This window comes from Enoplosus armatus, chromosome 7, assembly GCF_043641665.1.
Source record: "Enoplosus armatus isolate fEnoArm2 chromosome 7, fEnoArm2.hap1, whole genome shotgun sequence".
Taxonomy (NCBI): Eukaryota; Metazoa; Chordata; class Actinopteri; order Centrarchiformes; family Enoplosidae; genus Enoplosus; species Enoplosus armatus.
The window spans coordinates 14,480,479-14,504,725 of record NC_092186.1 but is presented as its reverse complement, the minus strand read 5'-3'; the positions used below and the strand labels follow the sequence as shown (position 1 = coordinate 14,504,725).

The 24,247-nt window shown below is 41.2% G+C and overlaps 1 protein-coding gene across 1 annotated transcript; it reads right to left on the bottom strand.

Moving 5' to 3' along the window:
- Positions 1-716: 716 nt before the first annotated feature.
- cers1 (ceramide synthase 1) lies at positions 717-23,369 on the bottom strand. The gene is made up of 7 exons (XM_070909480.1): positions 23,118-23,369; positions 6,596-6,755; positions 3,596-3,776; positions 2,964-3,125; positions 2,608-2,755; positions 2,333-2,493; positions 717-759 (listed from the first exon to the last, which is right to left on the bottom strand). The coding sequence occupies exons 1-7, from the start codon at positions 23,367-23,369 to the stop codon at positions 717-719; spliced, it is 1,107 nt and encodes a 368-aa protein (XP_070765581.1).
- Positions 23,370-24,247: the final 878 nt, after the last annotated feature.

The window sequence follows — 24,247 nt, the reverse complement described above, 5'->3', positions numbered from 1 at the left end:
ACTAATGGACGCAAGGGGCCATAGCTGTGCTCTCGCCACCACTGACTTGTGCAATGATATGAAAATCAATACATGTGGTGAAACAGCACCAGACAATGCCAGGCAAGCTCTCCATGAGAACAACGTAATGTTTTTTGAATCATGTTTTTTTAGCCTTTTCTCTGAGGATGGACGGAGGTTGAATGGAGCAACAGAGGAAAGAAATTCATTCGGAAACATGAAGGCAATTAATTAGCATATTACTGATGCCGACAGTTTACCAGGTCACTAAAGGTTCCTGTAGGTCTAAATGTCTACAGAACCACTACCGGCCCTAAACCTTTTCCTTGTCTGGGTGCTGCGTCGCTCTTCAGGGTGATGGTGATGATTACGACACCCTGTGCTGCCGTACGTGACAGTCACAGTCTCACTCAACCTGCTTCTACTGAATCTATCAAATGTAAAGCAACAATAAGACAAAAAAGTCACCTGAAATAACATTCACAGTGCTCTAATAAAAACAGAACAAAATGACAATGATGAAATGAAATGTTCTAAAACAAATAAAAAGAGTAAAACCCGGCCTAACTTAAGCTATTTTCCTTCCTTTACTTTTTGTGATGCTCTTCCCTTCAGCCACGTTTTTTTTTTTTTTATTAGCGTGAGCCGTCCAAGGAGGGCGTCTTGTCTTGCTTGTACTTGTAGCCTAGTGCCAGGTGGTGGCGACGGAGAGCCTGTTATAGATGCTTGTCCTTGGTGGTCCCGTTCTGCACGTGCTTCCTGCAAAGAGAGACACAACAGAGGGTCAGGGAACTGAAACTGCGAGGGAGTCTCAGACAGGACGGGACTGAGAGGGAGAGAATAAGCTTGTCAGGTGAGGTGATCAGCAGATGTGAGGCATTAGCAGGCAGAGAGGATATCTGCAGGGTTCAAGGCCAGGCAGATAAGGAGTGCCACATAATCACATCTCCATATGGTCTCAGGCTCTTTGATCCTATCTACGTGTGAGGGCTAGTTACACAAGCTCAGTGGGCATCTACTGTACATCTGCCTTCAGGACAGGAGAGAGTGCAAATATGAATAAAGTCTTAACCTTAACTTAGACAGCATCAGTTTTATCTGTGGACATTCTAAATTAATATGAAAGTGAGAAACAACTGCACTTTCAGGGTCTTCAGAGTGTCAGTGGTCAAAGGCTACCAAGACAATCAGCAGCAGAGGACAGAGGTACACACAACAGGCAGCTCCTCAGATAAAGACAGATGAATCCATCACTTCAGATAAAGACACAAGCAGATATACTTTGGTTTTAGTCAAGTTAGCATTTTCTTGTTTAAAGCCCACTGTTGCATTTACACTGGAGGAGGCCACTATTGCGCAATACGTTGGCTTCTATGGCAGTATATAAAAGCTCCATAGATTAAAACAAACAATCTGTAAATCTGTAAATATTATTATGCTCAATCTTCTCTTATTGAGGCATAATAATTATACAATAACTACAGTGACTTGTTTGTCCATCGGCTATGAGGCCATGATTAAGACATATCAAACTCATGGCAGTGGTACTGATAATCAATTCTATCTTTGTAAGCACGTTTATATTTTTGTGTTTTTGTGTGTTTATTATTTTTAGATATACAGATCCTATGCTGGCAAATTGATGATGATGTCATTAAACTATATTTATACTGAGAAATATTTATTAGCCAAGCTAGCAGCTAATATTATTCCCATCAGCCTCAGTTGTACGTTTTGTTCAGTGCTAATCAGCAAATGTTAGCATGCTAACACACTAAACTATGATGGTGAACATGGTAAACATTACACCTGCTAAACATCAGCATGTTAGCATTGTCATTGTGAGCATGTTAGCATGCTGATGTTAGCATTTAGCTCAAAGCACTGCTGTGCCAAACTACAGTCTCACAGAGCTGCTGCCACGGCTGTAGAATACTCTGAATTTTACAATATATCTGGCTGTGTGTGTGTGTTAACATTTATTTTCTCAAGCATTTTAAATGAACTTTAAAATGTGTTCATGAAATATTTACTTTGGAATAGCCCCGTTCTGTCTTGTAGCCATTAATGTTAGAACTTAACACTGTTAGACTGCAACAGGCCTCCTCTTTACACTAGTTGCTGTCTTAAAACTAATGATTTATTGATGTGGAAATTCTACAAATAGCACCTTAAACTGTTGGTTTGGTTTCCTGCCAAACCCTCTGCTGGTACAAACAAACTCAACAGTTACAGTGAAAATGTGCCAGCAGTTGTCTGGTGGTATTTTTCCACCCTGAGCTGAGGCCTCTGTCAGATTAAAGAAATGACAGGGTGTGTTGGTGCAGCTCACCCCTGGGCAGAGACGTGATGTCCAGCATCATCATGGTTGTTTTCTGCCTGAGGGTCTCTGAGCAGGCCCGCTACCGCCTTGCTGCCGTCCTCGTCCTCGTACTCCCTGACGTCGTTCACCTCCTTCATCTTTAACACCTTCACCACAAAAACCACGATGAACTGCGCGTGACCAGCGGAGGAAAAGAGGAAAGAGATCAGGTTGTGTCATTGTTGTGGCAGTTTTCGACAAATAAAACATTTGATTTGGTTTGAATAAAAAACCTGTGTCCTCACCAAGAACCAGTAGATGTTCATGAGCAGCAGCGCCAGGAGAAGAGCGTTAAAGAAGAAGTAGAAGGGGATGCTGGGGACGGACTGGAGGCTGGACACACAGGTGGCGTACAGCACTTTGAGAGGGAACCAGTAGAGACGGAACCAGAACCTGAGATGGAGGCGGAAACACAATAGACACCAGAAATAGAAATATTATTCATCTTCAGTATCTCCATGAGTGAATAAGAACCAGACAGAAACATTATGAAGCTGTCAAGAAAACAGTACAACACATTCAACTGTGACGGAGAACAAATGGGACAAGAGGAGACGAGGGGAGACAGCAAATTAATGTGAGTGTGTTTGTTGAGCCTCACCAGGTGATGCTGAAGCTGACAGAGCCCATGTTAGACAGCACGTCGTTGAGCAGGTGATAGCCTCCTCCTCTGGACTTCAGATAGATGTTGAGCTTGGTGAACTCCAGCTGGATGTCATTGATGTCGTGGAGGAACAACACCAGGATCCCCACATTGTGGTATCTGAGGGGAACATACAGTACAGTATGTGTATATTAATATTAATTAATACAAGTCTGATACAAGTAGGCGTCTGTCAATGTAAGTTTTGTCCACTGCGTTAAGAATCAAACCAGCAACCTTTCTAAAACATGTATGGTAAAACTGTAATTTTAAGTAGGATATTGCACAGTCAGCAAAAGAAAGATAAAATGTGATGCAGTTTATTTTGGAGGTATGTTTCTGTCTCAATTCCCAGGTCCAAAAAAATATTTATTTCATTTTCAATTTGATTACAAAAATGAAACCTGCGGGAGCATTTCAAACCATGGCTCCCCTTTTCTGTAAAATCACTTTATTTGCGTCGTCACTATCAGACGGAATACCTTTCTTTGTTTATGTGATGAACAGTTTCATTTCCACCATAAGGGTCAAAATTACTGTCCATATTTTTCTGTCCTTAACAGGCGCACCATTGAATTACACAAAAATACCTGAAGGCGTAGGAGAAGCTAATGAGTGCCAGCGTGATGATGTGGTGCACCACCATGACGGCAGAGTCCTTCCTCCATGCGTCCATGTAGACTGTAGCATAGATGGAGTGGCCGTAGAAGCTGCCCTGGATCAGGTAGGCGATGGCGATGTCTATAGGCACTGACATACCACTCTTCCAGTCTGGAGAAACAGGAAGGAAATGTGAGGAGAAGCTACGGCCTGATACACACTGAGAGCACAGTAAGGAGTTTACTCTAAAATCAACTCACTAACTTCCTTCAATTTTAGTGATGATGAGGATGAATGAAGGAGGTAAATGACAACATTTGTTTTGCACTGTTTGGACCAGAAGGCCTTTTACTTCAGACATGCATAGACTACAGTAAGTACAGTCTTACTTTTTGTTTAATTACATCACCAAATAGGTAATGTTTTCATTCATGTTTCTTTGTCTGTCTGTTTGTTAGCAGGATACATCAAAAGCTGAGGTTTGTAGGAGAATTTATATAACATATATAACATTTACTTAACATTTAACTTTTTTATTGTAGCCATAAATTTGATGGCATTCTGTCTGTAGGTGGCACTACAGCAACATGATGCATTTAAATAGCCTGAATAACTCAAAGTGACCTTACAGCAACTGTAACTCTGAAGTCATCCATGTACATAGTACTCTCCAAAAATTATGATCAGCCAATCACCATAATTTGCTATCAATATATGAATATTGATACAAATCCAGATTAGAAATAAAAAATCTGTATTATATAAATTTAGAGGGTTGTGGTCTACACTCCCTGAGGCTTTCTCGTATGTCTTGTAATTGCATTATCTTTTTTTCTTGTTATCTGTTCGCTTGTTGGGGGTCTCAGACTCTTGCTCACACAATAAAACAGAGGGTGATTGTATCATCAACTATCACAGAAACAGGCAACTGCCAACTTCAGGCTCACTGCGGTGAGTGGAGGAGGCACGTATCTGTCAGCAAGTGTTGAGACAACACGACTCATTGTCTCTCAAAACTCTCAAACATTGGGAACAACTTTTAAAAACAGGAGATCTGGATACTTAGTTAAGGGTAATTCAGCAACTGTTTCTAACAAATATCAGATTAGAAATGACTGGAGGCTATAGAAAAAACATACTTTTTAAATGGTTAATCATATAATCTTTAAGGCGAATAAATTTACATTTAACTGTTACAACCTAAAAAAACTACTTAAGTGATAAAATCATTAAATGTTAAGTGTGCCAATTATTTTCTTTCATTATTCTGTGGTTTAATGATGAGTCAATAAATTGAAATAAATATTTGCCTCCTGCATTACCATTTACACTTTTAGGTTTGTCCAAGCTTTAATTTTAAAATCTTTAATTTGAAGACATACAACTAATGAGCCACATGATAAAGGTCCAAAGAGAAGTAATAGAGGATTGTGTAGATGATGAATATGTTGTATGTAGAGCAGATCATTGTTAAATACAAACATGCACCCATTTGGACACAAATACAGTCTACATTCTATCTCCAGATACTGAGATATATACAGTGACTTCTGGGGGGACACCAGACGTGAAGGGTCAGCTGGGGTAGTTGGTATGGGGAGGAGGCTAAAGGGATCAGGTTTAACCTCATGAGAATTAGAGAGGGTTTCTAAAGTACCACAGGCAAAACAGGCCAAATGCACGTTAAGACTACTGGGCAAGCTCATGTCTCTGAAACCTATCAGATGTTGGACGGAAACTTTCTCCTCCGATGTTTGAGTACGGTTTGTCTCGGGTGGGATGGGGTTACGTTCGGGCCTTGAGTAATGTTTATTGATTGGACCTTCCATCATTAAACATTGAGAAGAAGCCTGCTAGATGGATCACAACAGAAGAGCTGCCAAGGGGAGGCATGGGAACTGGAGCCTTTTTTTTCTCTCCCGGAGACTGATGCTTTTTTCTTCTTCTCTTTTTTTTCTTCAGAATAAAGAAACTCTGCCCCTCCTTCTCGTCTGCCACTGTGTTACAAATTCTTAAGGTCTCTTTTTAGCTTCACATCTCTCTCTATTCTCCCTCCCTCCCTAACAGTCCAGCCACATCACACTGCCTCTGTACACGTCTCAGGCTGACAGCTATTAGAAGTGATGCAGCTATTAAAGATGAACCTGGCGCTGTCAACCAGCCTTTGCTTGCTCCACTCAGAGCAATGGAGTTGGATCGGAGCCCTGACACCTCCGTGTCTGATGGAAGAGACAGAGAGACTATAAAAGACATCTCTGGATTATGAGTGGATTCCCCATTACACATCTATCCTCCATTAGCAGTGATATCAACACACAAGTTCTCACTCATGACTATTAGGTACAATTATGCAGATCATTTCTTTCAAATGTTGATTCAAAACTTAATGTATTCAATTATAAAACTTTGCTCTCATATGGATTGTTGTTATATAATCCTTATAGTCCTTTTGATGGCTATAAAAAGAACATAACTTGAACTTTCTACTTGTAATGTTGGGCCAATGGTAATAATGAACCTAGTGAATAAAAGTTGTGCGGTTTTGTATCAATAACAGCAGCACTGATGATTAAATAAGAGGGAAGAGTCATCAGAATATGTATGAACCCACCAGGCTGCATATCCTGTATGCACTGCCATAAATATCTCTCTATTTGAATACTCAAAGTGGCATTTTACCCCCTCAGAGTCTCGATAGGATTAGACCATGCTGCCTGCTGTTTCAGACTAAAATGACTTCAGCTCCTTATCTACCCTGAGAGGTTAGGTAAGAAACTGGTTCAGTTACAGTAATATAAAACACACTTTTTCTAAAGGTCAACATTTATCTTATATAGACCAGCTTCAAACAGTGAAAAGGAATTAAACTGAGTAAATTCAGATAGGCCAGAAGAAGAGTCAAGTCATTCAATTAACAGATCCCAAAGATGACGGGTGCATGAACTGCTAAATAAATGACATTATCTGTTCACACTTTTGTGTTGTCTTACTGTAGAAGACAGAGGGCGGGTCATGGAAAAAGGAGTAGGAGCTGAAGAAGAGCAGGTAGGTGGTGTACGACCACGACATGGTGTAGAAGACCAGCTTCCACGCGCTCTCCGGCATCTTGGCGGCATCTTTGGGCAGCAGCCTGCACCACTGTGCTAGAGGCTGTGGGGACAGAGCAAAAGAGAGGAAGCACAGTCAGACAGAGGAAGTGTGTGGAAGTCGCACTCAGAATGAATTTAGCTGCTTCTTTAGGCATGCAACTGGGTGAGCTGCTGGGAGGCCTTCAGGACACAATGACTGATTAATTTAGATGGTGTTCTTTTACACAAGGCTCTCAATTCAATATGTGTGGTGAAGCAAACAATTCTCTTAATGCACTGTTGAGGCTTCTAAGCAGAGATGAAGCCATTTGGTTGCATTTGTTTATTGTAAATAAACCGTTGATGTTGTTCCATGATGTAAAGGCTAATAAAATTAAATGACGTCTTATGACAGGAAGACTGAGCAGGGACATTTAGAGAGAAATCACGGGGAGGATTTTGGCCGGATGGACCACAGATGTTTGTTTTTTAGAGGGATTGTAACTGTTGCAACAACTCTAGGCACATTTTTCTGACCTAATAAACGCTGGCTGCAGAAAAGTAATGGGCCTAAATGTAAGTAAGAATGAATACAAGAGAGTGAACGTTGAATCTTTATTTAAACAAATTCATCACTGAACATTAAAGACATAGTGTAAACTAAACAAGACAGCTAACATGGCAGTATTTAAAAAAATGTCAGAAAAAACTTATAAAACTATAACTAACTATAAAACTATACTGATACACACAAAAGTTCAAACCAATAATGGCATATTCTTGCATGAGAGAAGCTAAATCAAGTCGATAGTTTGGAGACTTTAGAGGTATTTCACAATAAACCTCAGACGATTGTTCATTTACATAGTGTTTCATATTGAGATGTTGATATATAAAGTGTAACATGACCCACTGTCGGCCTGTTGCCAGTGCTGCTGACAGTGTCAGGATGTTGTTTAGATGCTAGATTACAGATACAACAGATGACTGTTACATGTTACATAGAAGTATTGAACTGAAGTAACAATGACACATGCGCTGCCTTCTTCTCTGTATGCCGTTCTCTTCCTGACACACATGTGCACACGCACCATCATCAGTAAGCTTTAGTACATTACAAGCACGTGACCCACAGAAAAATGTGTCTTTCACACGTCTGCTTATGGTTTGCTATGCAAGCAGAAACAGAGGAAGTCAGGCAGAGAGTTCCTGACATCCTGATGTAGCCTGTTAACATGACCCCACCTACCATGGGGCCATGTTATCTTCCTCCTTCCCCTCCCTAATTTTACTGACTCTTCCCCACTTTTTATCTCCCCTTTTCAGTCTCTCCTCAGGCTCTATCTCTGTTGTGACTGCAAAAAAATCATAATCATTCATTTTAAAGAATTGGGGAAATAAAACTAACATGTAAAATGGGTAAGACAGGTACATCAGTTAAGCAGTAAGACAAGCAGGTGTTCAGTGTTTCATAGCTGTGCCAAGACAGGAAACCAAACCCAGCTCACTGCCTCATAAACAGAAAGCAACACACACACACACACACACACACACACACACACACACACACACACACACACACGCCACTTTGGAAGGCAATGAAATTGTGTAACAGGAGGCAGGAGAGTGAAAGTTGCCGGTGTCAGTGATACAGTACGTCTCGTTCAGTTGTTACCAAGCAGCTCGTCTACAGGACATGATCCGCCAAGGCTCAGTGACCGATTACATGACAAATTAATGGAGGGAGCGTCGCTGTGGCTAAATGTAAACCATGAGGTCTTAGAAAGTCACAATCACAATCATAAAACTATTTCTTTCTGATATTTTTCCTGTCAGCCTCCTGTCTCTTCATTATTTTTTTCTTTCTTTCTCTTTCTTTGTTTCTGTCTCTTTGTCTGCTGTTGGAGTTCCTGCATCACACACACGAGAGAGTCAAAACAAAACAGGGAAGGAAGCTGACGGGGCAACACTGATGTGAGATAAAATGTTAACAGCAACAGACTTTGTGGCCCTCGGTCGAGACACACATAGAAAAAGATGGCATCATCCCAGGGGGGACATGATCCCACCCGGGGGCTGCTGATTGGCTGAGACAGTGGCGACATGTGGTGTGTGTTCAGTAAGTCATGACCGGAGCACAGGACACTCAACACATTCTTTTAAGTCTCTCAGTACATCTGTATCAGTCCCTCTTTATCAGCACTCCCATCCTCCCTCAGTGCTCTCCCCCTCCTTCCTCTTTATTTGTCCCAGCTCCCTCGTTCTTTCTCTCTCCACCCCTGCGTCTCCCCCCTGCCTGCGACATTTATTTATAGAAGCCAGCTGTCAGTACACAGCATACCCCCCCAGTCTTCCACCACATCACCCCCTCCGATACACAAAAAACATAAGCCTACACACACTCATGCACACTCTCAAAGGCTGAAACACACTAGTGGCTAACACAGGTTACTGCAAACACCAGCCGTGCCTCTGCAGCTCACATCACCATTACTGCTGCCTCACTGCTGGTACATCTCTTACTAATGCTTCCATATCCACATCCCATCTGGTCTATTTACCTTCATATTCTTCTACACTGTTTCACTCTGTCCTGCTTCCTTCTGTAACACCTTTTCCATTGTTTCTTCCATGTCATTTCCTCTGTGTCATCTACAGTGTTATGTGGCTTCGTTCACGTTGCAACTAAACTCATGTGAGTAGTGACACAGTTTGCTCATGAAAGCGTGTCAGCCACATTTAAAACCAAAGTGGTGATGTGGAGTTTTCATCTAGGTAGAGACATTTAATGTGGTGTATTTCTGCAGATTGTACTGGAACTGCACGAGACAACGTCTTTGTTTGTGGAACATTTACCGTGCTGGTACTTTGCAAAGTAGAGGAATAACACTGCTTTCTTCGAGTGTTAAATTAAAACTGAAATGCTAAACCCAGAGCACAGGTTGTCACCACTTTTGGTCATTACTACATGTCGGTATGGTTACAGTTACCGATGGAGGAAAGGACTGTTTACCTGTTCAGACCAATGTGTAAAAAACATAACTTAACAGAAATAAACGACACATTGAAATTATATTGGGCAATCAAAAAGGTATTTTTGAATATGCATTTAATTTTATTTGACAATATAACAATAAGTCATAATGACTTTTGTGAAACCCTTCCTCAAAGTAACATAAACCGCTATGCAGTCTTTTGGCATCTGATAAGCTTTCAAACTCATGGATCTATTACTCAAACTGGACTTCCTGGATCATATATCCTCTTCCAGCCAGTATCTGTAGCAACACACCCCCACCAAAGCAGTCCCATGCATTTTTTAATGTAGTACTGTGTCTGGATTATCACCCAGCATCACTATAGAGCAAAGTTTCCTGTACATTCAGTTTCAGTGTTTAAACCCTTGCAACATATTTTAAGAGTAAATAAACCCCAAATCTGTCTGAAGCCCATTACTGCAGGTAAAAAAGCAGAAATTTCTATTGGCAGGAAAATGTGATGTTTTTGCCTCCTGACTAATTTTGGACAGAGGTGGTCTCTCTATATTCTGGTCCCGGCCTTTAAGTGACCAAAACCACACAGCAGGGACAAAATCTTTGTTTCAAATGCAGATCTGAGAGATTATGTAACAGCCTGCCAATGGCTCCATTCTTGTCTCGCTGTGCCAGCCAACCCACCACCACACTGGGTCCTCTCCACCCACTCTATCTATCTACCCTTTAGTTTTCTATGCCAGCCTACAGAGTGGGGGTATAGTGGGTCAAGGACACGGAGATAATCCACTCGTCCTCTGTCGGATAAATGACAGGGCCTTGAATTACTCAGCTGGGACCTGCAACCATTCAACAGCTCCCCCCTCTCTCTTCCTCTCTCTCTCTCTCTCTCTCAGACAGACTCTTTCTGAACTCGTTCTCTAGCTTGCGGCATCACTGGATTTCATTTCAATGTCCGCTTGTCCTCACTAAAGAGAGAGAGAAGCAGCCTTAAAACATAAGGAGGAAAGGAGATTACAGAGGCAAAGTGTATGAAAGGAAAAGAGTCAGTGTGAAAGAGACTTGACGACAAATAAGTGGTTCCCTTAGCAACTATGCAGGGATACTGGCAAAGCCCCCGTGTGGCTGAAAACTCCCTCCATCCCTCTTCCTCCCTCATCCGTCCTTTCCCCCCTCTATTCCCCTGCTCATCTGCAGCTGCACCCCATTGCCCTCCCTTTCACCCTCCACTCTCTGAAAGTTCTCAGTCCCCCACCCACTCCCCCCTCTACCCTTCCTGGAAGCAAGTGATGAGAGAGGAAAGAGGGTGAATGGACTCCACTGGCCTGTTGCATAAGAAGGTAAACTGGGCCAGTGAGTCAGGATGCTAGCTCATATGTGGATTTGTTCAATAAGGCTCACACTCTCATTCACCCTCTCTTTCATTCCTTTAGCTCTGGCTGGCTTCGATCTCTCTGGTTAATCTGACGTCACTCTCTCCGTCTCAGTGTCACTTTTAAACCCAGTTCTGTCATGGATTCCCTCCGTCTTTTCTTCTAGACTGGTCAAACAGGATTTACGAAGGCTAATCCGATAGACGGCCAGCGTTTTAAACTATATTTACATATGTAGTAAGTAAATGTAGCCTATTTATCTGTGATTAACAATTTATACGCTATTTGAGGTGTCTTCTAGACTTTTCTGGTGCTCTAAGTAGGTTAGCCTGCCATTTTCCTCACATCCTATATCCCCCCCTCATACATCTGTTCTACCTCACCCCAAACAGAATATCTGCCTCTATAAAGAGAAAATGATCTCACCTCCCCACCCAATCTCCCGCTTTGTTCTTAACAAGGTGATGAGCGGCCAGCTGTCAGTGGGTATAAAGCTCTTGCCTCAGACGGAGCAGAAGAATCCAGAAACTTCTTCCTTTGCTGAATTGCTATATTGTTGAATGACATGGTAAATGTACCTTGTCTCAATGATGTTTTGGAGGTTTTAGGCACCTCTTTGCAGGTAACATGTATTACAACAATATTTAATACTTTACTTGATTGTTAATTGACCAAGAAATGGTGCTAAAATCTTTCTGTCAACTGTAGATAATTGAGGTTTAATAGCCTTACAATCAAACTAAATTGCCATTTTGTTTCACTTCATTCATTCACACTGACATTGTGGTCGAGCTAGCCGATATCTTGTTTGGGAGGAGGGGGTTATTTTGTTGTATTGTCCCCTAACCAATCCGTAGCAATGTCAATGTCCTTTTTCAGCTAACAGGGCGGCTGTGGTAGTGGTTGCTTGGAGCAGTTAACATTTTCACATTGATCTAATTATGTGTATTTAAAAGTTATTACACTTAAAACAACGTACAGCAGCATTGGTCTCATCCAGCCTCCCCCATTTTCTGTCACTATTTAATGTGAAGCAGCAACATGGACGTCTTTGCATTATTAACATCGTAACACAGCAGAGGGCTTTATCACATTTCCACAGTCCAGAAGACAGTGAGGTTGCTATCTGTGTGATAAAAGTAAAGGTAATGTGGGAGTGAAGTCACATCAAGAAGTGTTTAAGTGTGGGGCACGATATAGGCGCATACCACATTATCACAACGTCAATGATTTGATTCCAGCCTTGTCACATGTCATACCCTCCTCCTCTCTCTCCCCATGTTTCCAAATGGGTATTGGCTGTCCTTCCTTAGTCTCCCTGTCCTAACCTCTCCAGGTCACTAATGTTGGGTAATGGCCTGACCCCTTCACATCCATATCCTGCCCACTCACTGGAAGCGGCTGACGGCAGACAGTGAAGCGTGCTGGGAGATGAGTATGCAGGATACTGAATAAAAAGAAATGGACTAACAGATAAAATACATTCTGTGAGGTCGTCTGATCAGCTCACCATGATCAAAGAGGAATATGAGGGAGAAAAGTCACTAATCTAATCACATTTAGACGGAACACACATGTATGCACACAGAAACACTCTATACAGATCAAGGTACTAGATGATTTAAAACCTGTTGTTTTATTGAAATATATCTCATGTATCTATACAGCAGCAGGTGAATGATTTATAGGCCGTCTTTCTGTACACTAGCTCATAGCCACAGATGTTCTTTGTCATCAGATTTAAGCTTCTGTGTTCTCACCACTGCATATGAGTACTTAATTGTTATGTGGTGGAGGTTTCTATTTTATATATGAGATGATACGTATATGATATCTTTGGGTCAAGCTTTGAGTTCTTTGAGTCTTTTTTCAACAAGCACCTGAAAGCAACAGATGTTCAGCTGTTAGTCTGACATGGTCACACTGTGCGCAGTCCGACAGCTTGGTAAATGAAAGATGAAATGCACCGTAGTGAAGTTTGCAAGGACAGAAAGATAAATTAGAAATGAGCCCAATCATATGAACCTTGAGGGACAACAGTTCTTTCTATTCCAAAAAAAAGAACAGACTACCAGACTAATTCAGGATCAAACAGCACAAGATGTTTTTTGTCTTTCTTGTTGAAGAATGTTGTTGAACTGCTGGTCCACCAGGAAAACTCATATTACATACCGACAGGCTGGCTGAATATTTGATTAAAAACACACGATTAGACAAGGCACCGCCGCCACAGAGTTAACTCATTTGCACACAAGTACGTGACTGGAGGAGCACCCATCTAGCATCCATGAGTGAGTAAATGACCACAACTTATGACTGACAGTCTGCAGCAGGTGTCTGGGGTGGTGTCTGACTAACATTGGCGCATTGGAGCCATCTGACCATCACAGTCCAGATTACACACATTTTCAGGACCCCTGCTGACTTTCTTTTTCAAAAATAACTAGTGAAAAATCTAGCAACTATTCAACAAGTTCAAGGTGTTTTTCAGATCATGAAAAGTCTTAAAGCCATGAATTTGATTACTTGAATTACAGCTTTAATACTATAAATCACAAGTCTTGAATCTGTTATAAGTTGGTTGGTTTGGCAAACGCAACTATCATACACACTTACATGATTTCATCTGGCTCTCACAGCAAGGGCAGCAATGGTTTCAGTTCCTGCTGTATAAATACATTAAGTACCGGTACATTCAAATACGGAAAGGCTTTGAAGCCTTTCTGTCTTGTTTGTGTGGGCATGCATGATTTCCCAGCACATATGCGTCACAATTTGTGTGTGTGAGTGAGACTGAGAGAGGGAGCAGGTTCACCTGTTAGGAGCAGGTTGAACCTATTAGTTGATCCCAGTGGAGGCACCAATTAACTCTTTGAGCATCAAAGAAAATGAACATGGCCTTCACAGCAAAAAGATTAAGCTAAAACATATATTCATGTACCATACTACTATTACATAGTTATGAATCGACATTAAGTTTTCTTAATAATATCACAGCAAGTTTGCTCATTGTGTCCTAGTTTTTGAGGAGGGTTACTATAATGCGTTTACATTCTGTCTAGGTTTGTCAAGACTACTATAAAAGTAGGGTTTAAGGGCAAAAATATCAAATAAATAGGGTAATATCAGTCCTCCTAACATTTACACAGCTGCACATGTTCACATCTGCCTAAGAATAACACAGAGAACGGTGAGGTGATCACACTGGTCCTCATCTACCACAGTTTTATAATGTGTAGTACACAATGACATAACAGCCTCTTCAGCTCACCATATTTGATTATACTCTCTAGTGATGTGAAATATAACTTTCGTTATTTCTTCATTCCTTTGTCTTCGTTTTCTGTGGCTAAACAATGGTGTTTCTTCACATAATGCAGTGAACACACACATTCACAGGACCCACACTGCTGGGTCTTGATGTCGACCAATTTTTATGTGTCTTTTCATTCTGGAGTCTACACTGTATTATTGCTTTATAAACCAGTCAGAAAACGGGAGTACACATTACTTAGTTGGGCTACAGTAATAATCAGAAAGGCTAAAGCTACCTAGCATAGCGCAGGAGAGACCACCGCAAGAAAAGCTAGCTGGGATCCACCTCATTCACATTTGATAAAAACTGATTCTAACATGATAGCAACATGAATCAACACGAGTGTCTTGAGCTAATTAGAAAATGTATCATGCAATATGCTGTTATATTTTGGCTGAAGATGGTACATTTGTCCGCAGAGACAAATGGGACATTATTTTCCAACCCTCTTACATTTCCACACACAACAGAAATAGTCTAAAGCTGCGCACACACACACACACACACACACACACACACACACACACACACTGTGGCAAATAAGTAGCATACAGTAAGCTCTTTATTTGATGCAGTTGTACATCCATGTCTTTTCATTTTGCTGTGAGCAGAGAACATCAAGCTTGTGATGTGGTCATATGGTTTTTACTTCTGTCTGATGACTACCATGCTGAAGAGTATATAATAATTATAGCACTGCCTCTGTCTCTGCCATTATATATCCCTCCACACTGCAGAAGGAACAACACCTCTATGTGAATACAATTTCAAATCCTCATATTTCTGGAATGGTTAAAGCAACAAAAAGAGAGTGAGTAAATAAGAGACATAAAGGTACAGTCTCAGCAAAGTGTTAAGATATTCACTCAAGCTGCTCCCTGTCGAGGCTGACAGCCAGAAGACATATGGCTGTCATTCATAATGCACTGTCCATGCCACTGGCAACACAGGGAGAATGAGGACTGATAATAGTGTGTATGAGTGTGTATGTGTGTCTGCAACAGGCCAATCTATGTGTGCATCAACAAGCAGTGGTTCATGAACTCACCATAAATATCCACCCACAGATAATCTACATCTTAAAACACACATTCATAGAGAGACAGCAGTGTTGGCTGCTAGAGAAAATCCATTTGATGACATACAATTATTTTCTATTTAGAGATGTTTATAGTACATTAATGACTGTAACTAAAATTTCCTGGTCTATTTAGGTCATGAAATTGTCTTATATACAGTTCAAAGAGGGTAAAAATAGTATTTCTGTAGTGTAACCCACACAAAGACATGTCTGGCTTGACACCATATGGAGCTGAATAATATGATATAATATAATATGAATCTGGCTAGCAGACCTGCCTGTAAGGTCTATCCTAGTAATTCAAAAATATAATACACATATGAATTAATGATGTATTATGGAATATATAAATACAGAGTTGGGTTAAAAATAAATCTTTAAATAAAAATAATGAAAAATTCTTTCTGATTATTGTTTTTCCATCAACAGTTCCACAAAGAATTTACAATATTACAGAAAGGCAATATTTATCAAATTAGCACCTTAAGATTCAATACAGTATCATATTGCGAGATCCCCATTGATTCCCATCCCTATCAATCACTAATACTATATAGAAGGCCACATGACTCAACTTGTGTGTGTTTAAATCTCGAACAGGCCAGAATCTTCTACAAAAGAACATCAGCTCAGGCTGCTGATTACACCTACGATATTACAGATAGGCCTCATTATGCTAATTGGGACTGAAATGATGATTTGATGTCTGGATTAAGGTTAGGTTATTGGTTCAGGTATGGATTACAGCAAGGAATAAGGCAAAACACACTCTGCTGTGCTCCTGTGGTATGGCTGCACAGCAGCACTATAGACCTGTGCAGTTAATCAAACAATCCTTTATCTATTTTAGCTTTCATTCACTTTGATAATCTAAATAATCCAACAATTCATTTCTCCCTTGGGAATGCCTTGTAAATAGGTCACTTTAAACCTCAGTAAAAATCCCAAATCACTGTCATAGTGTAATACACAATTTAATTTCACTTTCCTTTCACAGATTTTAAAGACTCTGTATACTGTCTGTCATGGCTGATCACTGCCTCCAAAACAGACCAACCTTTAAAGAATCTGAATTCTTACATCGTTACAGAGTGGAGGCTTTAGATATTAATCATCTCCACTGGAAGAAATTTGTCATTCTTTGCCAAAATACTTTCAGGGGGTTTCAAAGGGTGACAGTGTGGTCTCTGTAGTCTCTCTGAGTCACCTTGGCTACAGTCATTTTGTTAGAACTTCTGTAATTGCGAAAAGATCAAGAGTAAAGATAGACGAAAAGACAGAAAAAAGAAAGAAAGGTGAGATGAGGTGAGATGAGGGGAGAGAGAGGGGGGCGACTATTCTGATCACATTTAGATTAGGGAAGTGCACCCTTTCTGATTGTGAGTCCATGCGGATGTACCAGTCTCCTCCACAGAAAGACTTGGACAGAGAGACTGATCTAATTGCATCCCAAGAATTCTTCTGAGATCTGTGTGATCCTGCGGACTTCAATGAACCACACAAGCATACAAAGCAACACACACACACACACACACAAATATGGCCTAAAAGTGTGATGTGCGCACTGAGCAAACTAAATGAACTTTGGTTTTCTTCTGAGCACTGCACTCACACACTGTCATAGAGTGTCCCTGTTAGTAGAGAGACAGCTGCCAAGTGTGAAGCCTACAGAGGCAGTGTGTTCTTGTCTAATGACAGCCTGCTCACTGTGTCTATCTGGAGGCATGTAAGTGAGACAGCAAGAGAGAGGAAGAGGAAAAAGATTGAGAGGCTTGCCACAGCAGCTCTGCTGTGGTCAAGGCCTCACAGCACATTCCAGTTGACCAGAAGAGAGTCTGACTGTCACAGTCAGCAAACAGAGCTGATTCATGATCCTGCTTTGTAGCTGGTGGTACATATGGCCGCTTAGGCTGTGATTCACCATGTTAAAGAGGGCACAACCCTTCCCACTGTTCCTTCCTTCAGTGGAATCATTGATAAACAACTCCAGGTTCAAACTAAATGATGGTGAATGAGAGAGTCTTCTACAAACTGTTTCATTAAATAGCGATTAACTAATAACAAACAATTGTTTCCATCATCAATTAATTGAATTGAATTGAACTGAAGTTTAGTCTGTGAAATGTCAAACAGTAGTGAAAAAATTTTCAACCAACAGTCCAAAAACCCAAACATATCCAATCTTATAATCATATAAAACAGCGAAAAGCAGAAAATCCTCACATTTGAGAGGCAGGAACCATGTTTTGTGTTGCATTTTTCCACTATTTTTTATTAAAAAATGACCGAAATAATCAATCGATTATCAAAATACCTGTTGGTTGTTTTTCTTTCGATGAAATAATCGACTAATTGTTTCAGCTCTACATAAGAGTCTACATGTGTCTGGAGTGAGTGTTAATTAGCAGGGCACTAAGGGACAGGAGGTGTGTGGAAACAGGTTTAATAGTTTTATGTGATTTGCCAAACTATTTGCCCGCTATCTTAGCAAATAATAACATTTGCTGATGCTGCAACATGTCATCTAACCATATGATATGAGGCTTTCATGTGACAAAATGTCAAAATAGATCACATAACAGGTCCAAATGCTTCGAAAAGGCAGGTATATGGAAACCAGCTGCTGAACTTAACAGGCAAGCCACCAAATACGTCAGTGGGATATTTGAACAGGACAGCTTGATGCTGAGTGCATTACAGGTTGGAACAACCCTGCAGGCAGCTCAGCATCAGTGCACAAAGCCATCAGACATTCAACTTTTTGCAGACACTCAAGGTTAGGAACATATTGTGGCACTAAAATAAGACATGCTATACTCTAAACATACACAAAAATACTGTATGTAAATGTAAACACATATGATTGATATAATTAGACTTATATAACCGCATCTATCACAGTGACAAATTATGATTAACTGAAGCACAACCTCTGTGTGGGTAACAGTGGGGCTGACAGTTTTGTGAACCCATAAGTGCCCTGTATTTATGATGTATGACACAGTGAAGCACAGAGAGCAATAGATCATGTGTCAGGTGATGGCCAAAGTGCTGCTCGCTTAACCGCTGTGATGATGAATTAGATAGCTGAGAAGGGGAAAGGGGAGGAGAGGAGGGGACTAATAACAACCAAAACTTCATAACAATTGCTCACAATCAGTGTCAACATTACAAGCAAGTTTCACCTGAGTGGGCACTTTTGGCAGAATGGATAGCACTTCCCCTTCACCACAAATCCAGTATCAAGTTACTCTCTGCGGCTCTAATGCACAGCAATGAGCAGGGGCTTTGTGGAACGTGATCCGGGATCTGTGGTTGGGGACCTTGTCAAACCTCAGGCAGCTTTCACATTTAGAACAACAGCAAGGGGATGAGGTGCTACTCAGCTCTACGCAAGGAGATAAGCTCCGCAACGAGGCCAGAGCTGGCAAGCACACTGCTACTCTGCTCTTTGAGTGACTGCTTCAGAGTGTGTGTGTGTGTGTGTGTGTGTGTGAGGGGCTATGAAAGGCATTTATTAGAGAGGTTGTAAACTGCTGCTGCTGCAACAACTGACCACAGCCTCCCTTTTTTGTCTATACTGAGCAGCTAGTGTGCTGCCTTTTTGAAAATACATGCTCTGATGCTGCTGTGTATAAATGTCAGGTAGTGGACAAAAGTTGTATATACGTGTGTGAATATATCCTTTTACTGACATATGCATGTGTGACGGTGTACGTGCAATTGCGTTAATGATTGGCTGCTGCATGCTGAGTCAGCAGGCTTGGCCTCAGCTACACAACCCCTCAGCCCACTTCTCCATTCCTTCCCTCCTTCCTCTCGCTCTCTCTTCCCTCTCTGTTTATTTACCCCGTCTCCTCTTCTCTGACCCACTATCATCAATTTGTCTCCACTTTCTCATCTACTGAGACGTTATATAGTGGGAAGTTGCAAATGCATGCTTTTGACTGACAAAATGTATGCAAACACAAACACGCAGTATGTATCTGAAACCTCACACACTCATACACAAAAGCACACATGCATAACAAATGCAATGCACAACTCATAAACCACACACCCTTTTTAAATCATGCAAATGGAGACATAAACCTGCACATGCTTTCACAAACGTGTGTGTGTGAAGTTAAAAAGTCATGAGCAACATTTCTCAATCCGTTTCCCAGAGAAATTAAATGGTGAACTTTTCAACACTTAACTTAAAGGACACATTTACTTTACTATTTAGTTTAAAGTAAATGTGTCCTTAAAAAGCCAATGTCAACAGTGCCAATGGATGAGTCAGAAGCTTATCATGCACAACAGTAGTATCTTTATGTAACAGCTCAAGTGGCTTAACAACAAGTTGTGTTTAATTCAACCTGAATAGGTGCTGCTCTAACTCGTACACTCAAGCATTGAACCAAAGGTGAAACCTGCTGAAAACCACTCACTCCACCACGCAGTACTGTGCACAGGAGTCATCCCCACCCCCAACACACTCACCTTACCTCACCCAACAGCATGCTCACTGACATGTCAACTGATGGTACCATGTAGAACCTGGTTCCCCTCGTTTGGTTAACATAGACAGATACAAAAGACAGAAGATGGTCCATCCAACCTCTAGGTCTGTAACCTCATTTGCTTGCTTTTGGACAACTTTGTTAATGGACCAAGTTCATTCACCATAAACACAAGCATCCATGTGTCTAGCAGATTGAGATTGAGGACACTGAATCATTGATGTATTTAGATGTGATTAAACTGATCTCTTTCGACAGTGAGTGGGTTCTACCAGAATGCATAAGTTTCACACTTGTGTAGGTTACATATTGTGACCACTTTTGGCTGCGCACAGCAACCTAAGCATACAACAGTCAAATAAAAATAAAACATAAACTCAAGAAACACTCAGATGGCTTTCATATTTAGAATCTGACTGTACAGTGGAGAATGCAGATCAGAGTAAGTGGAGATTTTAAATGGGTCAACTTTCATTCTTCAAACATGTAAGTAACAAAACAGGAAACTAATTATTTTTATCCATCAGCTCCATCAGTGGCAGATGTGTTCTCTAACTCACTGGCAACTTCTGCAAATAGAGCTTGATTTTAGACAAGAAATTAGGGCTGCAACTAACTTTTTTTTTGGATGAATTGATACCCAAAATCCTAGAGTACAAGATGATGTCATCAAATGTGTTGTTTGTCCAAGCAACAGTTTAAACCACAAAATAATTTACCACAAAATAAGAAAGCGGCGAATTCTCACGTTTGAGAACCTGGAGTTGTCAAATGTTTGACATTTTTGCTTGAAAAATGGCATAAACAATTAATCAATCATCAAAATAGTAGCAGATTTACCGTGATTTGACAAACAAATGTCCATCTCTATAATTGACAGTTACATTGATGTATATGTATTTCTTCAGCGCATCATTCTTAGAGGTTCATAAATGGCGTTTTCACGTATGTCAGAGGAATGAACATTCACTACTCCCATGTCAGATCACGTTACCATAGTCTTCACGTGATCACAACAGGATAAGTTAACACAGTGCTTTGTCCTCTGATGTCTAAGCTAACATTTAATATCCATGAGGTGTCGTGAGCTCTGAACCTAATTAAGTATGTGTGCAGATGATTGTCTGTGCTCCTACTGTATGGCAGCTTAGCCACTTTACTACATATCAGAGCCCATATCAATTGTGTACTTCAACACTGTGAAAACCACATATTCCATCATTACTGACTGGTATTAAATGCATCGTGGTTTACTTAGTGTCCGACTTAACAAGTGAGAAAACCTCCTGTTTTGTTCGGGTCTGTGCAATTTGCTGTGCTCAAATAAGACCTCAAATGATGTAGTTGTACTCTTCTGACAACCCACCTCAGCTTTTGTGATGTATAACGGCAATACTCGTATTGCATTAGCTCAGCACGGCTGACCTAACACTGAACCCATCTTCTTCATCCCTAATACAAGCACTGTAAAGGTGGTATTACACATGCACCAAATAACCGGAGGCACACTGACTTATTCTTAATTCACCCGACATTAAAAATCTCACCTCATCCTTCACAGCTGCTATAGTATCCAGACCTTAAAGGGGGTCCATCCCATACTGTTCTATAGGAGTCAATGAGTCACAAGCTGGGACACACATACATAATGTGAAGAGGAGAACAGGCCTCATTCTTTGCATTCTCAGGCCACATCTGGCTTCACACATGGGGCCCTGAGCTACAGTATAATGCTGCAACATCATCATCATAGCATCTACCACGTGTAGAAACTCCACCCCCACCCACGATCATGGCAGAATAATGAGAAGTGGGCTACATCCAGGCTATCTGTGGAGAAGGGAACTCAGGACTTAGATGGTTGAGGGAAATATAGGGGACCTGGGCATGGGGCCAGTCTGTCAGAGAATAGCCTGTGAAACGGGCCTCTGAGTGACATGGTGTGGTAAGAAACAATGTAATGACGCTGCTTTTAGAGACAGGTAACTAAAGAATGCCACAATTTTCTACTCCACGGCAGCAGGTATCTGATGTGTCACAGTCTGTTGGTCTGATTTCCAGACATTTAATTTAATTCCTTCATGTAATATCTCAGGGTGTGCTAGGCCATGGTGGGCAAATCAATGAGCACGACTGATTGATGGTGGTTTTATTTTTATATGATTTTTGCATCAATGTCAAGAAACATTTTGAATTGACAGGTATTTTATTTACTGGATTCGCCAAAAACAGGCATTCCTTTCTGGTTATTGTAGTCATTAACAGTTGATTGATTTTCCAGAAAATGTTTGATTTTATGATATGTTTTGATGTTGCGATATATAAATTACATGCACTACACTTTATCCACATTGCCCTACCTTAATTTCGGCATTGTTCGTGAGAGAGAGAGAGAAAGCGACACAGTGGGGAGGGGAGGGGGCGGTAGGAAGTCTGCATCACTTGCAATCTGACATAATTGCAATTAATGACCTTGCTGCCAGGTCCTAACAAGTACCTAAAAACCACTAACAGAAATCTAAAAGCTTCAGGATTTTACAGATGGATAAAATGGAAAGTACGTTTGGATTGTATTCAGAGAGCACATAAAAAGAATCACAATTCACCAAAATATTTGCAATCTGTTAGCAGATCACCAAAAGGAATAAGATGCTAGCTGAAGATACAGCTCTCTGGTTTTAGTCTTAAAGGAACTTTATTGGCTGGGGTCATTATATAGCATTTTTAAACTATAAAATACAAACTTCATCAGAATGTAAAGCAATGAAATGCTCGTACCTGTCTGTATGTGAGCTATGTGCCCAAGAGAAATTCTACCAAAGACTGCTCACCAAAATTTTAATCTTTTAACAGAATTTCGTAATTTCATAGCTCTTATTTATTACACCTGTTCCGTTGAAATGTTTGCCCAACACAAGTATAGATAAGGGTGTTTTCTGTCTGTATCTTAAAACTACAACTGAGTCTAATATTTGTTAACACCTGTTATACTCACTCTCAGCATGTGCCACCAATAACAACTCCTGAGAGATGGGAGGCTCGGAGGCCACACTTCTGGAGGGCTGGGGCTCTAATTAGAGGAATGAGCCACTAAGCCCGTTAATTAAGGGTGTAAATAAAATAACCTTGGGGAGCTGGGAGGGGATCAGTATGTGTTGTGATTGTGTGTCACCAACCTGAAACAGACTTTCTGTCAGTCCCCTCCTGACCTGCGTCCACAAAAAGGCGCAAAAGAAGAACAGGGCGATTTCGGTCCAGGTAATGTATGCGTTATCCAGGAGAGTCCGTTTGGAGAGCTCCAGACCGCAACTACTACAGTCTCTCCATGCGCCCAGCATTACCGTGGAGGCTCTGGTGATGAGGTCCAAGTATCCCGGCATGGGCTCCACTTCCACCGGCCCGGCGTCCTCCCCGGTGTGACTGCTCATTGTGGTGCGGCGCAATCAGAACAAAAACGTGGAAACCGGAAAAAAATACTCCAATTGAGTGACGGAGGGAGTGCAGGGAGCAGTACAGCCCAGACACTGTGACTAATCCGTCAACCAGCTTGCTAGCTCACCTAAAAACGCTAAAACAAGCTTATCTAACCAGCTTAACCTCTTCAATAGCCTAATTCTTTGTTTTCCAAATTAAGACATGGGCCCATTCTTCGCGTTCAGGACAGTTTTATGAATGATAGCAGGGCCCACCGGGTCTGACCACACACATCGGCTATGAGGCTGTATTTAATAATCACACAAAACAATTATTAAATCGGCTTTTGACAATTAATGTGGGCCATTAGCGCCTGTCTGGTGGAGGTTTCTTCTGATCATCATTCCGCTACGCACGCGGGCTCATCAGAGGCAGCGGCGCGTCCTGGTTAGCCGCCTAGCTAACTTAAATCAAACGCGCACAATAGTGAATGGACCAGCATTGGCTGCCGCTTCCAAGCTAGCTAGCTACTTGAATAAATTAACCTAAAACGTGATGTAGCACACATACATGAACGAACTCAGCTTGACGTCTAGCGTTTGTGTCGCCTTTCAGCACATGCGATTATTGTGCCGCTATGCTGTTAATGTACATACGGTCTCATCTCTGTCCGTTATTCGCCTTATATAACGTCTCTGTACCGTTAGAGCAGAAGATTCCTGACAAACCGGCGAATCTCACACGAAGCCGCAAAGTTATTCCAGCGAAGAGAAAAGGATAAATAAGAGTAATATCCTATGATGAGGCTGCCGTCTCTCCGTCTTCTCCTCCTCCTCCTCCTCCGCTGTGGCTGCTGCTGCTACTCTGGACCGGTCAGCGTGTTCAAACCTGC

Excerpts from the sequence above, each read along its gene's own strand:
- cers1 (XM_070909480.1), bottom strand. The coding sequence starts at position 23,369 with ATGAGCAGTCACACCGGGGAGGACGCCGGGCCGGTGGAAGTGGAGCCC. Across the intron at positions 3,777-6,595 it reads CCCGCCCTCTGTCTTCTACA|ACTGGAAGAGTGGTATGTCA; the intron begins GTAAGACAACAC and ends CTGTTTCTCCAG. Across the intron at positions 2,756-2,963 it reads GTCAGCTTCAGCATCACCTG|GTTCTGGTTCCGTCTCTACT; the intron begins GTGAGGCTCAAC and ends CCTCCATCTCAG.